The sequence below is a fragment of the Notechis scutatus genome, chromosome Z (assembly GCF_049901735.1).
Source record: "Notechis scutatus isolate UNSWTSFEM ecotype Mainland chromosome Z, rNotScu1.2, whole genome shotgun sequence".
NCBI lineage: Eukaryota > Metazoa > Chordata > Lepidosauria > Squamata > Elapidae > Notechis > Notechis scutatus.
Window position 1 is genome coordinate 51,008,324 of NC_142025.1, and position 20,312 is coordinate 51,028,635.

Sequence of the window (20,312 nt, forward strand, 5' to 3'; positions counted from 1 at the left end):
ATACTGGTCAGCGGAACAACTCTTACCGGGCCGCTGGTTGCTGGGCGCTGCCATCTTTTTGGTAAAAAAGTGCTTCCGGTGAGCTTTTCGGGTAGAAAGCTCACCGGAAGCACTTTCATCAAAAAGATGGCGGCTCGCGCTCGTGAGCTTTCCGGGTGAAAGCCATTTCTACCCGGAAAAGCTCACCGGGCGCTAGCGCCGCCATCTTTGATGAAAAAGTGCTTCCAGTGAGGTCACGGAAGCACTTTTTCATCAAAAAAGATGGCGCGCCCAGTTGATGCGATGCCGGACGCGGCGCCCAGCTGATGCCGGTACCGGGCCGCGGCATCAAAAAGGTTGGGGATCCCTGCACTAACTGACTGCTTTGAAAATATCTTTCAAATGTGTTTTCAATTGTAGGATATTTGCTTAACTGTATGCTTTAATGTTCAAAAAGAATAATCTTTATCAGTATAAGCAGAGATGTATGCAAAAATCATTGTAGTAAACTGAATACCACTCGAGAACAATTTAATGGAGAGTAAAGTAAGATTTTACACAGGCAAGAAAAAATGTATAGAATAGATGGTGCTTGGCTCAACTGGAAGTAACTGTGAGATGGAAACTTATCAAACAGATCCAACCTAGAAATAAGAAGAAATTTCCTGACAGTGAGAACAATTAATCAGAGAAATGGGGTGCCTTCAGAAATTGTGGGTATACCTTCACTGGAGGTTTTTAACAAAAAATTTGTCCATAATACTATAGGGTCTCATGCTTCAGCAGGGGTTGGACTAGAAAACCACCAAGGTCTCTTCCAATTCTGTTATTCTTTATAAACCTCTCCACTCAGTCTTTCCAAGAGAATGGTGATAAACAATATTTGGAAATGTCCATCAGTCTTCTGATAGCAAAATCTCATCTTATTGGCTAGTATCAAGGGGAAGATGACTTTGAAAAAACTTCCTCTCTCACCATAACATGAAAGACGAAGCGAGGACTGGCTGGGAGGGGAGGGCTGAGAAGAAGCCAGGCAAGGTGCCCCTCCATGTGAGTGACATCAAGTTGGCCACATCCACCCAGTCATATGACCACCAAGCACGCCCACTGTCCTGTGACCACCAAGCCATGACCACCAAGCCACACCCACAAATTAGGCCACGCCTACAAAACTGGTTGTTAAGAAATTTGAATCCCACCCTGAGCACAGGTATATGTTCAGCTACTAGCACCAAAAAATTTCATGCTAATTATGTCACTTCTAGATGTCAAAATAGATAAGCAAATATTTCCCCTCCTTCACAAGAACGTTATTCTGAAGTAATTTTAGTATGTTCAGAGGGAAATTAATAGCCCAATAATTGTATAAGTTCATAGAGCCAAGTAGGAACACTTTATTGTCAAATACAAAATATAGAACAACAGTTTTAAATAGATTGTATCCTGCATACCCACTTCCTAAAGAAAATAATCAGAGGAATACAATAAAAGTACTCATTGGGGGAGGGAGGATGAGAATGTGGCTGTTGATTGTGGTTGTGGTTGTGAATGACTGGTATCAGCAGATATAAATTTTACTCCTTTTCTACATGCATTGTAACCTATCAAAATTGGCAAACCAATAGATACAGGGAGCATCACATTTCAAATTTTACACAAAACATAACAAAATATGCTTTCTGTATACTAACAAAAGAAGGTCAAAAGTATATTGTTATTATTACCCTTTTATCCAAATTGATTTCTCTTTTCAAATGATATTTTATCTCCTTTTCTTATTTAGCTGTTGCATGAGGGTAAGGTTCTACTGGCTTTGTTTAATTATTTAAAACCAAACGAAAAGGGAGGAGCACTTGGTATGTCTGCAGCCCAGTATGAAGAATTGCAGCTTCTTGCTATTGCCACATTAGCAACAATGGCTCCCTTACTGATAGAAGACTATATGCTGTGCCAGGGAAATACTCGCCTTCTGCTGTTTCTTGAATGGTGTGTGAGCAGTGGTGAGTCAATAAGGCAAGATTATTTTTAGCCATGGTGAATAGAATGCAGTATTGCAGGCTAACTTACTGTTCACTATGAGAAATTCAATTCTGATTGGTCGAGGTTGAATCACTTTTCCATCCTTCCGAGGTCGGTAGAATGGGGACCTAGATTGTTGGGGACCATATGCTGACTCTGTAAACCACTTAGAAAGGGCTGTTAAGCATTATGAAACAGTATATAAGTCTAAATGCTATTGCTAATGAAATGCTGTAATTTTTGCTACAGAGCTAAATTTGCTTTTAGGTAAGAATTATATGTTCCAGTTTCATCCTGCTTGGTTTCTTGCCATGATCTCCATCCTTATAAGAGAGTAAGAGATGTCATATGACCATTGTAGCATCCCCATGATCACATGATCAGAATTTGGACACTTGGCAACTAGCTGAAGGATCATGGGTCACGTGCTCAACTTTTGTGACTTTTTGACAAGCAAAGTCAATGGAAAAGACAGATTCACTTAACAATCATGAACTACCTTAGCAACTGCCGTGATTCACTGAACAACTGTGGCAAGAAAGGTTATACAATGGAACAAAATCTCACTTAACAGCTGTCCCACTTAGCAATGGAAATTTTGGGCTCAATCTGTATTGAAAATGTTGAAATGAAAAACTTTTACTATATTAAGTTACTACTGTAAAGTGCAAGACATAGCAACATTGATTGGGAACAAATTCAGCCAAAATATTTTTTAAAAAAATTCTTATATAAGTAGCAAGGAATTTCTGTGTGTTCTCTGCCACTATGTAGTTTGGAGATTGAAGCCCAAATGTACAGCAAATTTCTTTCCAGGATATCAAAGACCCTGGGTGGCATCTTCCTTTTTTCCTATGAAGATTATATGTTCAATTAAACTTTAGAATTATATAATTAGATATTTGATTAAATATTAGGGAAACAACTATGTTACAGTTATATAGTAGAGTGCTTACATTTACAATAATGTTGCAAACCTGTTAATATGAAAAGCTTTATAGTCTAATTTGAAATAAAATGAATATTTTTTGTTTCTTTACAGATCCCTTCTTTACTCAAGGTAATAGTTTCCATGGTACAGGTGGTCGTGGCACCAAACTTGCACAGATGCGCTTCTGCTTGAGAGTCCTGAATCCAGTTGTATCTCTCGGTGATGATGCTCTGAACGTTGACCTTTGTGATCAAGGAGCAATTCATCAACTGTTGGGTAACACCAGTAGTGGGATTCAATTTTTTTTACTATTGGTTCTGTGGGAGTGGCTTGGTGGGTGTGGCAGGGGGAGGATACTGTTAAATCTCCAGTGAGAGATGGTATTTGCCGGTTTCTCTGAACTACTCAAAATTTCCACTACCGGTTCTCCAGAACTGATCAGAACTTGCTGAATACCACCTCTGGGTAATACCTATATGAAATTAATTTTGTTTCATTAACTTAAAAGTTGTATGAATGAAAATAAAGTCAATTTTATTTTTACTATGCTTTAAAGTAATATAATTTTTCCTCATTTTTTTCAAACTGCATTTTCTTTGTAAGTGCTTTCTAATATATAAGACATTTAATAGCAAGGCAATCTTAAACTGGACATCTCTGGAATCTTCTAGGAGGTTTGTTTGTTTGTTTGTTTGTTTTATCTGGAAAACCAAATGCAGTCAGTTCAAAAGTAGTCTGAATTTACCCTATAATTATAGAGGTATAATACTAATTCTGTAATTATAGCATATTCTGTATATTTTATATAAAATTGTGGCTGCTATTTTTCATATGCAGAATGCATGATTATGACTTTATATTGCTTCCCTACTATGTTTCATAGCATTCCCATTCAAAGGAATGTTTGCAGTTGAATTATATTATTTTCTCTAGTCTCATAGGCTTGATGATGAGAATTTGTATCCTTCAGTATGAAGAATCTTGACTGAAATGCCCCTAGGAATTATTATTTTTTTCCAACAATGGGATAGTTTTTTTATTTGGAGCTTTAAGCTTCATTATCTTTCTTCATTTCTGTAATTGAGAAATAAGAATCCTCAGACAAATAACATTTATATTCAGGAATCTGTCTTACAGGGTGGGCAGTTCATAGGTTTTTTGCTCAAGGAGCTCCTGAGAACATTTAGAACATTGCAAAAGATAAAAATGTATATTGCAAAAAATAAAATGTTTGCTTTTTCTGAGAGTCTGAGTAAACAATTAATAAACCTAGTTCTTGTTACTATTTGTGTCTTCCAAAAACATATTGAAGGAAGGGTATCAGACTGACATCAGTCTCTTAAATGACATGACTGATTTCTCCAATGAATTGGACAAGAAATGATAATCACCATGTTTCTCCTAATAAAAGTGCTGCATCCTAATAAGAACCCCAACTTCCAGTAAGCTTTCTGTTTTGCATCTGAGTGTAAGGATGGATAGTATTAAAATATGTTAAAAAGCAATATGCATAAGTTTGAGATGTATTAAAATTGCAACATGATATATTATTATGTCATGTATTCTACTGATATGATAATTTCTAGTTGAGCAGCCATAACAATCTTTATTGCTGTTTTCCACTAGGTATCTTAAAATTTACCACAAGTAATTATAAAGATTCTGCCCTTGTGATGGAGATTCAAAGTGATATCTTACTTATTCTATCAACTCTTTGTGAAAGTAATATCCATAGAAAGGTTTGTATTTCCTCATGGATTTTAAAAGCACGTTGTCTGAATTTCCAATGAATAAGAAAGTGAAAAGTTGAGCCTATGTTCAAAGTTTGTTTTATTTTATTTATTTTATTTTTTTATTCTGTAGTTCATTAAGATTCTAAACTAGCATTCCTGAGTTGCTTTTGATGCATGATCAAAATTCAGCCACTTGGCAACTGGCATGTATTTATGGCAGTTGCAGCATTCCAGGGTCATATGATCAGTTTTTTGTGACCTTTTGACAAGCAAAATCAATTGGGAAGCCAGATGCACTTAACAACCTTGTTACTAAGTTAATGGGATTCACTTAACAACTATGGCAAGAAAGATCATAAAATGGGGCAAAACTCAATTAACAATTGTCTTGCTTAGACAATTGAAAATTCTCTAAAAATTTGGGTTCAATTGTTGTTAAGTTGAGGACTACCTTTATTATATTGCAGATATATCTCCTTTGTCTTCCCAGATTAAATATATGTCACAGTTCCAATCTTTCTCTTCTGAGTTTTATCTTCCAGATTCCTTATCATTTTGGTTTTTCATTTCTGAAAATGTTTTAGTATAGGTTGCAGTTTTCAACTAAGAAGCAGATTAAAATGTTTTGGATCCAATTTATCTATTGGCACTTCTTTAAAGGAGCCCTCTCTTTTCCTGACCCCAGGAAAATATGTTCTTAAGTTAAGGGAATGACACATGGTCACATCCTGTTGTCATCTCTTATCCCAAATGAATATTTTTCTAAGCCATTGTTCAAGCCCAATAAAAGGCAAAGCTCTTGTAAGAAATTGTCAATGGATACAGAAAAGATGGTTAGTATGTTCCAACTGGACACAGTATTTTAGATCCAGTCTGACCAAAGTAGAACAGACAGGAACAATTATTTATAATTCTTACAGAATAATGTAAGTTTCTGTTAAACAGGAGCTCTTTGGATGGGAAGGAGTGGATACACTAATTCCATTTATGAAGATAGATGATAAAAATTTCTATAGTGGATTGGGTCATAATCGTCTTCTTTTCTGTGCTCTGGACTGCTTATGGTAAATATAGCAATTTCAAAATTTTTAAATCTTTGAAAGAAAGGTGATAGACAGGGTTAGGGTTAGAGTTAATTCAATGGATCACAAAGCATAAAAAGCATTTTCTTAATTTAGTCTTAAAGGGTTTAATTTTAAATGATATTTAATTACTGACCTTTTTTTCTTTTAATTTGTTAATATTAGGAATGGACATACAATTGTTTTATTTTAAAACTCTCCCCAACTTTAATCTCCCTGTTTACTCCCATACTGCAAATATTCAAACAACTGCTTAGTAGAGACAATATTTTGAAGATTCTTAATTAATTCTTCAATATACAGCTTATATCAATCATACTAATAATTTGACTTTATGAGAGAATTGGCCATAAATTAAGTGGAGCATGTACAGTACTTTGCATCCAGGAAGTCTCAAATGCTGGGCAAAATTTCATGTATTAAACTGGAGTGCTTTTAAGAGTTATGTGAGAATATAGTATATCATATTTCTCCCCAAGATCTGGGGAGAAAAAGAAACACATTCTGGGCACATGCTGATATTAGACATTTCTTCACATTTATATTCATACATGTACAGAACATACATACACATGCATAAGCTTAAACCAATACTGAAAGCTTCAGGGAGCATGGCAGAAAAATAAAAAAGCAAAAGAATTGAATAGGGAAAACACGGGAGCACATAAGGATGACCTGAGAGATAGCCAAGGGGGAAGTTGGAATAAGCATTTAGGAAAAAGGAAATGCAGAAGAGAGCAAAGGGGAGGCTGGAAGCATTGCAGGTTAGTAGACTCCGCCAGGAAGCAAAGGAACAGATCAGAAAATACAAGTAGTCCTTGCTTAATGACCCTAATTGGGACTGGAATTTCCATTGTTAAGCAATGCAGTCACTAGGCCAGGACCTCATGCTTCTGCCTGCTATGTTCACCTGAACTTCATCAACCCCATTATTTCTCCCCTTTTATTGCTCTGCATATATGTGGGACTGATTGGGCTAGATTGTAGGGGTGATACTGAAATTTAATTCTATCATATTTTATTTATATATTAAATTATTGTATTTTACTCCAATTTCATTTTAAATTATATTTTATCCAATTGTTTGTACCAGATTTTACTAATAATCTGTGTCTGGAACTCTGCACTTTGATATGGCCTAAAGGCTAATCAATAAAGTAAACTAACTAACTAACTAACTTCTCTGCATATGAAAATATGTGGGCAGTGGGGTAGAGCATGCGAAACAGAAAGTCTACTTATCCACACACTTTTTGCATTCTTGCCTTAAATTCTAGATTGTTACTATAGTGTCAATGGCATTGGATTAGATAAATCAATGGTGTTATATAATAGAATGCATGTTTTAAAAAATAATTTAAATTTTGAGACTAAATGTTTGTCAAATCAGGTTTAGTAATTTAATGTCAGCACAACAATTCCTAACGATACTTTATTACATAAAATGTGAAAATATCTTTTGTATATTTTGGACTTTGTATATGACTAATTACCATATTTTTCGCACTAGAAGACGTACTTTTCCCCCCAAAAAAGTGGGTGGAAATGTCTGTGTGTCTTATAGAGTGAATGTTACCAAAGCCATGCTTTCTTGCCAGCCCCCACCCTTCAGCTTTTTTGGCCTATGTAGGCCCTGTTTTTGGCCTCCGTGAGCCCCATTTTCTGCCTCCCTCTGCTCTGTTTTCAGCCTCTGTGCATCCTGTTTTGACCTGTTGCAGATGGCGAGGATCTCCACCACCAATTACCACCAGTTGCCGCTGCCATTCGCCACTGCCAAATGGTGGTGTGGCAATAGGCGGTGATCAGCAACAATGATCGGCAGTGATTCCTGCCACTTGGAACGGGCTGAAAACAGGAATGTGGAGGCCAAAAATGGGGCACGCAGAGGCCAAATGCGGGATGCACGGAGGCAGTGATAGGTGGCAGCTATGGGCAGTAGCAATCCCCATTGCCTGGAATAGCTGATCAGCAATATTCCGGGAGGCATATCCAATCACCAATCAGCTGCTCATGCTTAAATCAGGCTGCAATAATGTGCTGAAGCTTACCAGCCACTATTGCCACTTGCTGCAAGAATGTTAGCCAAATTAATACCGATGGATGCTGGGAGACAGAGGCAGATTTTTTTCTTGTTTTCCTCCCAAAAGACTAGGTGCGACATGGTCTGGAATGTCTTATAGTGCAAAAAGTATGGTATATTAGAAATTTTCTCTATTTGCTGCCTGTTAATGACAATCATTCATTGTAAGTATATCCTATACACTGAAAATATTTTTATTTAAGGTGCTGTGTCATGGGTTGCACTATTTTAGAAGACTATTTTCTTGAAAAAGAAGGTCTCTTCACTCTATTAGATTTGCTTTTAGTAAGTACTATTGTTTACATAAAAGTGGACAAAAATATTAATTATATTGTTACTGAATCTTCTTGAAATACAGTCATTAAAATTTTTAATAAATTCATTTTTCTTAATATTACAATAACACACACACACACACACACACACATATATATATGGTATTCTGCTTTGCTCGGGTATTTTCCCACGTCACTGCCGAAACTTTGCTACAACTTTAAAAGCACAACTACAATGATGTGGGAAAATACCCGAACAAAGCTGAATACCATACATGTAAGTACCCGCGAAAACTTAAGAATATATATATCCAGATGGACACAATACAGAAGCCTGATGATGGCAGATGAGATTCTGCTGAAACGTTGCTACAACTTTAAAAGCACCACTACTATGACGTGGGAAAATACCCGAACAAAGCTGAAGGATATATATATATATATATATATATATATATATATATATATATATATATATATGTATGTATGTATGTATGTATGTATGTATGTATGTATGTATGTATGTATATATATATATATATATATATATATATATATATATATATATATATATATATATATATATATATATATATATATATATATATGTATGTATTTATGTATATGACATCTACATTAATATAGTACAAAAGACTATATATTTTAAATAAAATAGTTGACTATGTAAAAAAATTAACGATGTAAGAAATGGGGAAATAAAGCAAAATGAACATAAAGCGCCTTGCAAAAGAGCAAACTAAACTAAGCAGTCAGAAAAAGCATGCATATAATTTATACCTTATTCTAAATATAAAAGGAAAAAAACTCAAAGAAATCATACACTGTTCAATCAGGTCACTGCATCAGAGGTCCAGGGCTGAGAAATGACAAATTTCAGTAAGTCAGCTGTATAGTTAGATAACAAGGTTCCGTCCATAAGTGCATAATCATGTGTTTCCAGCTATTCCTACTCAAGATAAGGAATCATATATAAAGATAATAAAGCAATGAATCCGTGAACACCTAGAGGCAAACAAAGTCATAACCAAAAGCCAACATGGGTTTGTCAAAAATAGATCATGCCAGACAAATCTTATTGCATTCTTTGTCAAAATGACAAAATTAGCAGACCAAAGAAATAGTATGGATATTCGGCCTTTAGTAAGGCATATGATAAAGTGGACCACAATTTAATACTTGATAAGACAGAAAAATGTGGGTTAGACAGCATCACCACCAGATGGATTCATAATTAACTGACCAAATGCACTTAACATATAGTCTTCAAGGGAACTGCATCTATCTACATGGAGGGAAGTATGCAGTGGGGTAGTCCAAGGTTCTGTCTTAGGCCTAGTACTCTTCAATGTCTTCATAAATGACTTAGATGAGGGGATAGATGGGGAATTCATCAAATTTACAGATGACATCAAGCTGGCAGGAATAGCCAATACTCCAGAAGATAGGCTTAAGATACAGTAGGATCTTGACAGATTTGAACGTTAGGTGCTATCTAACAAAATGAAAGTCATTTATGAAAAAAGTAAGGTTCTACATTTAGGCAAGAAAAACCAAATGCATAGGTATAGTATAGGTGGTACCTGGCTCAATAATAGTAATTGTGAGAGGGATTTTGGAGAACTAGTGGACAATCCCTTAAATATGAGCCAACAGTATGCTGCCAAAAAAGGCAACACAATCCTAGGCATTAACAGAGGGATAGAATCAAGATCATGTGGAGTGTTAATACTGCTCTATAATGCCTTGGTAAGGCCACACTTGGAATACTGCATCCATTTTCGGTCACCACAATGTAAAAAAGATGTTGAGAGTGTAGAAAGAGTACAGAGGAGAGCAACAAAGATGATGAGGGAACTGGAGGCTAAAATATATAAAGAAAGGTTGCTGTAATTAATTATGTCTAGTTGAATGAAAAGAAAGACTAGGGATAACATGATAGCAGTGTTCCAATATCTAAGGGGTTGCCATAAAGAAGAGTGAGTCAACCTATTCTCCAAAGCACCTGGAGGCAGGATAAGAAGCAATGGATGGACATTAATCAAGATGAGAGACAAACTAGAAATAAAAAGAAATTTCCTAATAGAGCAATTAATCAGTAGAATGACTTGCCTCTGGAAGTTGTGTATACTCCAACACTCAAAGCTTTCAAGAAGACCATTTGTCTGAAATTGGAGAGGGTTCCCTGCCTGAGCAGGGGCTTGGATTAGAAGATCTCCAAGATCCCTTTAATTTTGTTATTCTGTTAAATTCTTTACATATTAAAATTGCTAGAGTTTATAGATATAGTTTAACAAAATATTAAGATTTTTAACCTCTAGGTTGTTTTCTAATAACACAATTAATCATAGTTATCATAATAATAAGGCATTACAAGAAATATTGTATATAAGCAAAGTAAACTAAATAATTAAGTCAACACATTTGTAGTGTTTACCAAAGTTAAAACTGACTCCATCTCTGGCATATAAAGCTAACCTTTAGAAAGTCCTAACCTTTTAAAAATGTCTTTAGCTTCTTTTGCTGAACTTATTTGAATTTTTAGTCATGAGAAATATATCTAACATTGGTTTAAAGCCTAAAGCCATTTATTGGGAAATAAAGGATACTCTTGTATATTGGCTAAATTAAAGGGTTTTTTTAAATCAATAATAAGTTGTTAGTTGTCTTAATAAAGACCTTCTCAAATATCTTCAATGCCTCTGATGTTTCAGAGAATGCAAGGTAATTGGGTTCAAACAATGTATTTTATATTTTTTGAACCCAAAACTTTTCAAAATTTTAACTTTATTACCTTTTCAACTATTTTAAATAAATTCTCAATTAAGAAAATGTTTTCATTCAGAGACTCTATGAGCATTTTATATTAATGAGTAAAATCAATGGCAGTTTTTACAGTTAAGTGTGTCACACTCCTACTTTAGGACAGTAAAAAGGGATGAAAATATAGTCAGATATATTCCTATTCTGTGCCAAAGTAATGCTGTATTATAGAAATTATGAAGTTAGGAATGCCAGTATGGTGTAATGGTTGAGGTTTTGGATTATTAGGGATATCTTAAGTTCCAGTCCAACCTCAGCCAGTTAAGTTGCCTGGGATAATTTTGGATTGGAATTTTGCTGTCTTCAGTTCATATACAAAAAGTGGAACAGATCAAACAGATATATTTCCTTCAAGAAAAAATGTCTTGAAACCATGCAAGCATGTTGAACATGTTGAATTAAGATAATACTTTGCAAATACAATTTGCAATTTGCAAACAATTGTATGCTTTGTAGTTGGATTTTAGAAAGCTTAGAATTCTTAAAAAAACATTATTCCCTAAAATAAAGTAAAGGATGTAAGTCAAAATTTTGCTAGGATTTAAAATATATATCACCTATTGTTGTCTGAGAAAAGAAGACTACATACAAGATTGAAAAAAAGCAAAATATATAATCTGCGCCTGAACTGATTTTTTTATAGGATTACTTTCATACTTTTGAACATACTTATAAAACAATGAAAGTTAGAAACTTTTAACTTATCCAAAATTATGACAAATTCCCTTAAAGTTAAATGTTAAAGGCTCTGTATGCAATTTTGATAGTTATTGTTAATTTTTCTTTACATGATAATAAATTAAAGATTTCAAAAATATTTGTTTCATATATCCCCAAAATACTTGTTTCATACTTCCCAAAATAAACACTGTTATACATTTCAACATGAATTTAAAATTCTATGGTCTCTAATGTTCATAATTTCAGGTTATAAAGAGCTTCTCATACACTTCATTGTTATGGAGTACTCTTATGTTAAAATCTGTTTATATGTTTGAATTCCTGTGGCTAATATAGGAATTGGATGAAGTATAATTATTTTTTTAAATATCTTAGATCTTTGGTTATTTAATTAATAACTTCTCTTCTTTTTCTGTTTTTTTTTTGTGAAGTTGAATCAAAAGAATGTATGTAACCTAATTCTTGGAATATTAGTTGAATTTTGTGATAATCCTAAAACTGTATCCCATATCAATGTATGGCGAGGGAGAAAAGACCAAACAGCAGCTAATTTATTAATAAACCTATGGAGACAAGAAGAAGAAGAGATGGGAGTGAAACATGATAAAGCTGGAAGAATTGTCGGTAAGTACTGACCCATTTTTTTTTCTCATGAACAATCATAGTCTGAAGACAATCCTAATTTTTCAAGTTTTTTTAATCCTACATAGATACTTTTGCTGTGACTAAAAAAATGTTTTAATGCTTTGATAAGTTAGAAGAAACATGGGTAAGTTGGTCATAAAAAAAGTTGGACAGGAAAAGGCTTGATTTGAATATACCAATAGTCTGCAATTAACCACTGGCAAAAATCACTGCAATTTAAAAATTCTGATTAAAAGGCAAAGAGCAGGCAGCAGGTATGAACAGAATGGAGGCACCTCAACTTATGTTTTCCACTATAAACCCTTATAGACATATGGATTATTATTAAAAAGTCATAGTTCATCTCTAAGGAAGATGGACAGTTACAAAATATATATAAATAGATATGCATGCATATATACTTCATTTATCTATCTATGGGTGAACTTGAAAATCATGCTGGGCTTTAACTATAGTTAATTAAATCAGAAACAAGCTGTACTTCCTGAAAATGTACCAGTATATTATTTTAAAAAGTAAGAATATGCTTTTTTCCATAATTTGTTTACTATGAAATAGCATTTGAAGCTGAGATTGTTTTTCATAAACATCATCAGTTTCCTAGAAAATAATGATTTGTACCAATGAATACAATATAGAAATCAGAATGTGATACAATATGATTTCCTAACAAATGTTACATTCTTTTTCTGCAACCAAATTACATAGGTTAAATTTATATTTAGTCATTAAAATCATATAGTCTTCAAGATACCTCACTAATTAAAATACAAACGACATTGCTATAAATGTAGTATGATTTTTTTAAAAAAACTGGAAAGTTATTGAATAATATGAAATCTGCTAGTAGAAGCAGATGTTAATTAACTTCACAATAAAATGTACATAAATAATAGATCACTGCTGTAGTAATGGCTGAAAAAAATTCATTGCAAGTATTTATAATTTGTTGACTATATATACTATTAAGAAATGTGAACAGTTGTGAGAACATTACTGCTTTTGCAGATTCTTCTATACTAATATATTTCACAAGAGTTGTTGTTGTTGTTAGTCGCAAAGTCATGTCCGACCCATCATGACCCCATGGACAACATTCCTCCAGGCCTATAAATATTCACAAGAGTATTTATAAGTAAAGCAATTCCAATTTTCATCATATAACTATTAAAGAATTATTATTTCTAAAACTTTTATTTAAAAAAAATTATAGGATGCAATTAACATTTCTCTAAAATATTACAGTTGCTGTAGACCTTTTAATGAGTTTTTTTAATGCCATAGATACAAAGAAACCACTAGTTGGCCAGTTCCAAAAGACACAAGAAGTAATTCCAATGCCTGCTAGCTGTCCCACAATTGCTGTCATGGATGTTGCTGAAAATATGAGAGCAAAGATTTATTGTTTAATATGTAAATTAGGTAAGGGCTGTGAGCTTTTTTCCAACAAATTGCTTTTCCATGTATTATTGATAGTAAACAAAAATAACAGAAAAAGATTGATACAAGCCAACTTGAAAAAAAACAGCAATCCAGAATTGTAAGGATTATAGTTGAGTTGCTATTACAAAACATTAGTAATAAAATTGTCAGCAATTGGTCTTGAAAATGCTTATATATTTAATATATATAAAAGGTTCTGCAAGTACAGATAGTCCTCAGTTAATGATAATAATTGGAACTGGAGTTTTCATTGCTAAATGATGTACGGTGTGTCAAGTACGGATGTCATGTGACTGCATTACTTAGTGACAGTAATCCCTATTCCAATGTTATCTAAATCCCACCACTCATTGGGCAAATCCCTACCTATGCCACTTCCAGCTTGGTCCCTCTCAGTCCTGAATCTCAGTCAGGACTGCCTCTTCAGCTCCCTCAGCCACTTACATGTCTTATTTATAGAGTGGCATGCAGCACCGACAGTGCTGATAGAGCTGAGTGAAGTAGATGCTCAGGGCTTCAGCAATTTCAGCTGCATGCTGTTGTCTTTAGGCTTCTGCCTCAGCCACAGTGCTACTACCACGGCTAGCTGCCTGAGCAGAAACCTAAGTCTGGGAATTTGGAAGGCCTCAGAAGAATTGTGAGAAGTATTCCAGGAAAATAATAGCACTATATTTGGATAGGAGTGCACAAGATTTGGAGAGGGACAAGCACAGCTTTGCAAAAAAGGCCTGGCATGGCCAGCAGCTGCTCACATAGTGCCACCTTGTTAGTAATGGGAGAAAGAAAATGGAAAAGGTAGCATGGGAGTAACAAGGTCTGCAGAGTTCACAGCAGTGGGGGAAGCTGTTACTTTGTGCTCTGGCATTGGACTGGTTGAGTGTAGAGCCTGAGGCGGTACTCCTTGGTGGTAGCTCTCCTTTCATGTTGGTTTGTGCTGGTAGTACTGAGCCTGAAGTAGCGGCCTAAGATGGTGGTAGCCAGCAAGATTGCTGAAGGCCCTGGGCCTCCACTTCAGCCCTAATGCCACTGTCCACTACCAAGAAGTCCACTTGCAGTGCAGTCAAAAGAGCAGAGGTGTAGAGCTAAGGGATGGGGAGAGTTAAAACACCTTTATCATTGTAAGACCAGGTGGACTACCCAGCACCTGAGTTCTGATCACATGACTGTGCAGGTGCTGCAACAGCCATAACTTTAAGAGACCAGCCATTAAGTATCAGCCATCCAGTACTGCTTGGTGGGAATAACTTCATTTTGCTAATGTGTGCATTCTACATAGATATTACACAGTGTTAATCTTTAAAAAAACAATGTCACTTTAAAAATAACAATTGATACATTACTTCAGGTTTTGAAAACTTGCCTGGGCTCTGTGCAAGGGATTTTGTTACACTTGCTATTATACGCAGATACCTAGACTTTAAGGTAAGCACCATAACTTGTCATTTATTGTTTCATTGGTGCAGTTAGTAGATGTGGAGTAATATATCTTTATTTCCTAATTTTAATATTTCCAAAACTATTTTAAGTTTAAAAAATTAACTTATTTGCTTCCTACATTTATTAATATACAGAAATTTCTCAGGGAATTAACACCTGATCTATATTGTTTGAAAGTAGGATCATAATATCATTGGCAAAAAGTAGAAGATATTTTAATCAGGTTCTTTTGCAAAGATTTCTAAATCTTGGTATTAGAGAACTGAGTCTGTTAGTTTCATATTTGATATTATAGTTTTTCAGGTGACCTGTAACAAATTTTTAAAAAAGCAAATGTGGATTAAGAGGGAATAGTTGATGCAAAGTAAAAATCTAGTGATCTAATTAACTTGCAGAGACTTGATCGGTTGAAGGAACTGTCTACTTCGTTGTATCTGCCAGTGCAGAGCAAGGGAGCGACATTGTTTTATTCATCTTTCATACATAGTCTTAACAGCTCCTTGAATTACAGCAAGTGGCACACTGTTTTTAAAGAACTACTGAGTTTTGCTTTCCAAAATTTCTTGGAAATTATTTCTTGACAAATTTGTCTAATGTTACTTGGATAGTGACTAGTTTATTGGGATGAGGAGAGAAATTAATACAATATTGATAGTCTTTTAAAACATCTCATTTGTTTATAATATATAAAGGTTGGTGAGATCTGGGATGAAGTATGTGCAGAACTTAAAAAAGAAAAATTTAGACCAGTGACACCTGACCAGGAAGCATTACAGCTTATTACTGAAGCCCTTGAAAATGTTGGAAAGATAGTAGTCTCTCTCCAAACTGAAATGCTAGAAAGCCAGCAGTTTCAGGAACTTCAGGAGGAGGAAAAATGTTATGGGAAGGTAAGTTTGTAGCACAATAATTTATTTAGAAATAACTGTTGTGGGTAGTTAGAATGTTACCTTTTTAATGCTGTAACACTTTTGTGGGACATATATATTATATACTATATGAACTTTAGGATAGAGAACATTTGCAGATATGCAATGACTTGAACTTCGCCCTTTGCTAAACTATAAGCTAAGATTTTCTTAAAACGCCTTTTCCATTAGAAAGACTTCTAAAGAATTATGAATGTTTCCTTCTCCTGCTTTTCATTCTAGATTCATTCTCTCCATAAACAAAAGGAAATAGTCAATAAATCTTGGGAAAATTTCTTAGCTCGGACATCAAACTATGAAGCTTTGAAGGTAAGAAAGTATTCAGTAAACTTCACTAGGGATGATAATATATTTTAAATTCATATTTCTCTAAATAACTGAATTAATAGTTTACTAGTGAAGCCATTACACTATTAATAGTTATTTATACTTTAAAAATAGATTGAATATTAAAAATATGAAAAAGCATATTAAGAATAAACAGTGAATAAATAAGCATATTGAGAATAAGCAATGAATAAATTTCTAAAATATGAGCATAAGAATTATTTTAATTTTTATGATAGTTATTGACAATGTGTGGTTATTTTATGTAGTATGCTTTACATATAGCATAACTATTTACATAATCACATAACTTTGGTTCAGGATTGATACTTAGAAAAGTAGGGTTTGAAATATTCTTCCATATATCATTCTGACATTAAATTTCTCATTAACAAAAGCTAATTTACCTTTGAATTTAAATTTTTCAATTTTTTTGCTAGAAAGCAAAAAGACTTCGAGAAAAATCTATAGAAAACTCAAAACCAAAAATAAAACACTACAGTGCAACTTTCCATCCAACTGACATTAAAGGACTAAATACAACTGTAAGTAAAATTCTTAATTGTTCATTTCTAAATCAAATTAAAGCAATTTATTATTTTATTATTTATTTTCATCCTACTTTTATTATTTTTACAAATAACTCAAGACAGCGAACATATCCAACACACCTCTTCCTATTTTCCCTATCACAATAATCCTGTGAGGTGAGTTGGGTTAAGAGAGAGTGACTAGCCCATCCATCTGGCTTTCATGGCTAAGGCAAGGTTTTGAACTCGCGGTCTCCTGCTTTCCATCTTGGTGCATTAACCACTAGACCAAACTGATTCAATCAAATATTTTAGATATAAATCACTGTAATAAAGTTTGTATTACATTACCATAAAACATTCTAAAACATTTTATTCTGTAAATAAAATATACAAACTTACATTAAAACGGTTTTTTTTCAGATATACCATAAATGTGCCAAAATATTAACTGTATTATTCTCTTATGCTCATGGCTCTATGAATATTTAAGAAAAGCTTATTTTCATTTTATCAATGGCCTTTTTGACCTTTTGTTTTTGAAACACAGTAGTATCTATGGAGATTCTTAGTCATCCAGGTCATGGTTGTCCCAAAGGTGCTTTTTTCAAGAAGCATTTGGACTTACTGGTTTTTCCTTATGAAGAACAGAGTTGACGAAGATTCTTGAATGAGAAGCAAAATATCTTCAAAGAAAAACCAGAAAGTCTACTTGCCTCTTGAAAAAAGCACCTTTGGGACAGTAGAATGTAGCTTTCTTTTAGGAAGGCATTTCCAATACACTATTTTAGTTTGTTAAAATAATTATATTAAAGTTGATTTTTATTCAGTCAACTTTTTGTAAATTGGATGCATGGTTTAAAAGTATTAAATAATTGGCTTTGGTTCAGAAAAACCTCTAATATTTTCCTCCTATCTATCATTTTTGTAAAACATTTTGATTTGAACATAATATAAATTAGGATATAGATGTGATTGTAAGCATATGTGGTGGTACTTTTGATTCTTTCTAATATACATAGACACACACATGAACACAAAAAGTACAATCTATTGGATTTCATACTATTAAAGTAAGCAGAATTTATAAAACCTTCCTTTATTACAGTGAGGAAATAATGCTGATTGCTGACTGGAATAGAGATACTACTACAGTGAGGAAAAGCAGTTTTTAGAAGTCCAAAAAAGATGTAGGGACAATAATTTACTAGTCTTAGCAAGTGCAATATACAAATGAAGAGTTGGCTATCCTATCTCTTACTTATTTCTCTATATATTGCAAATGACAGTTTACTTTTTAGTCAGTATTGATTCTATAAATTATGTTTATATAAATAATATCGTTTAAATAAAAAAACTCAAATCTAAGCAATAAAATAAGAATATATTTTTGAAACAAAAATGTAATTTTGATAAAGAAAATAGAGTGATGAATAAGAAACAAACATTTTTAAAGTCAAGTTAATAAAACTTTGCATGCATGCATACATACATACATACATACATTTGTTTTCTTAAGTTTTTGCGGGTATTTATATATATGGTATTCAGCTTTGTTCGGGTATTTTCCCACGTCATTATAATTGTGCTTTTAAAGTTGTAGCCACGTTTCGGCAGAGTCTCATCTGCCATCATCAGGCTTCTGTAATGTGTTCGTCTGTGAGTCGGGCTTTCACAGCCGTTTCTGTTTTAAATTTGGTGCTAGCCTATTGCTGTGCCAGAATGGTTTTTTCTTCATCCTGATTGGTTGAGAGTCTTGGTCTGTGTTTATTGGTCTTGGAGTTTGCTGTGTTCTGCTTGATTGGTGTTTCTAATATCTTCTGTCTGTTTTATAGTGTTTTTTTGTCTACAAAACACACACACACACACACACACACACACACGCACGCACACACACACACACTTAAAGCTGCCAATCTTTCAGTTTCTCAGATTGGAAAATAGAAATGAAACTGAACTCTTGTTTTTGTTTTTTCATATTATTGAGTAACATTTTTATTTTTGCAGGTTGCATCTGGTCGCTTGGTAACAGTGGAAAGTACACCTTCTGAATTAATTGGAGGGCCGCTAGCTGATACAGATCTTGCACTGAAAAAGCTTCCAATTCGTGGCGGAGCCTTAAAAAAATTTGAAGGAGTTAAAGTAATAGATTCGTTCAAGAAAAGTTCAGTAACTGTGAAATAAATGTTGTTCAATACTGATATTGACCGTTCTGCATAATTCTGTACTTAGAGTTTGTTTATATATAGGTGCATCTTAATGGCCTATTTGGATCATATGGGACATTAGTAAAATGTTATCTTTAAATAACATATACTTGTATCTATGGGTGCATATATACATATTCATGTATAAATAATGTGGACATTAATATTTCAACCAATAAATCTAATACATTATGAAGATCAGTTATGTCTAATCTTTGCCGAATTAACTCAATTTGCAGTACTAACTAAGATGCATTTAACTCTGTGTATTATGCTAACAAACATCTGAATCATAAAAAGAAGGAAAAAGGACATAAAGGAACAAAATGAAAGTGCCATTGGTAATCACTGTTATAATTAAGTAATTGCTTTCTAATAAGTTGAATGGGAGAAATGCTGGAACATGATGTGTTGCAGAGATAAAGGTTTTTTAAAACTTTCATTAACAAAGTGGATGATTCATTGATTACACCTATATGCATCTTAGTTCACTTTCAAATGTACTTATTGGGATCAAAGACATCAAGAGTAATATCTTCTTTTCATGGAAAATCATGATCAAAATAACCTCAAATACCGAGAACTATATTGCCTTTTCATGGAAATTGTTTCATGTAGAAACTCCGAGTCATAATTCACTCACAAACATTTCACAACAAGTCAAAGAAGAAAATATTTATAAACTATCATGTTTATTGATGAATTAGATCATAAGAACATGGTGAAAGTTTAAAAATGTGGATAATATGGTCTCTGCTAACAAGGGATTTAATTTGTTAGCACACATCTTTTTCTAGATACAGACATGAATTTATACAAGTAGAGGTGTACCTTATGAATTTTGAGATATAAAGGTATGGTGATGTATAAGAATTTTGACATTGAATTTACAAAATTAAACTGAATAATCACAACAGAAACATAAATATTACCACAAATATTTAGTCAAAGAAAATAATTAATTAACACACATATTTCAGCATGGAACCATCAGAATATTCATAATGTCGGGTTCTGTCACATGCCCAAAAGAAAGAATAACAGCCACAACAGTGTTTAATTGATGTAAGCAATTTATCTTCCTCTGGAATGTGTGCTTAGCTGACCAGCTGCTAGACAATGAAAGCTAACAGAGATTAAAGTCAGGGCTAATCACTAGCCCGTCCCACCACC

At 33.7% G+C, this 20,312-nt stretch overlaps 1 protein-coding gene across 1 annotated transcript in view; it reads left to right on the forward strand.

Annotated features, from left to right (window-relative positions):
• Positions 1 to 19,337, forward strand: part of CFAP69 (cilia and flagella associated protein 69) — a 46,895-nt gene extending 27,558 nt beyond the window's left edge. The window contains exons 13-24 of the mRNA XM_087946192.1: positions 1,763 to 1,979; positions 3,041 to 3,205; positions 4,556 to 4,668; positions 5,608 to 5,726; positions 8,028 to 8,109; positions 12,053 to 12,245; positions 13,551 to 13,688; positions 15,055 to 15,131; positions 15,839 to 16,036; positions 16,298 to 16,384; positions 16,843 to 16,947; positions 18,940 to 19,337. Of these exons, the coding sequence (XP_087802318.1) occupies positions 1,763 to 1,979; positions 3,041 to 3,205; positions 4,556 to 4,668; positions 5,608 to 5,726; positions 8,028 to 8,109; positions 12,053 to 12,245; positions 13,551 to 13,688; positions 15,055 to 15,131; positions 15,839 to 16,036; positions 16,298 to 16,384; positions 16,843 to 16,947; positions 18,940 to 19,116 (1,671 nt within the window). The 3' untranslated portion in view covers positions 19,117 to 19,337. The remainder of the gene's footprint in view (positions 1 to 1,762; positions 1,980 to 3,040; positions 3,206 to 4,555; positions 4,669 to 5,607; positions 5,727 to 8,027; positions 8,110 to 12,052; positions 12,246 to 13,550; positions 13,689 to 15,054; positions 15,132 to 15,838; positions 16,037 to 16,297; positions 16,385 to 16,842; positions 16,948 to 18,939) is intronic.
• Positions 19,338 to 20,312: the final 975 nt, after the last annotated feature.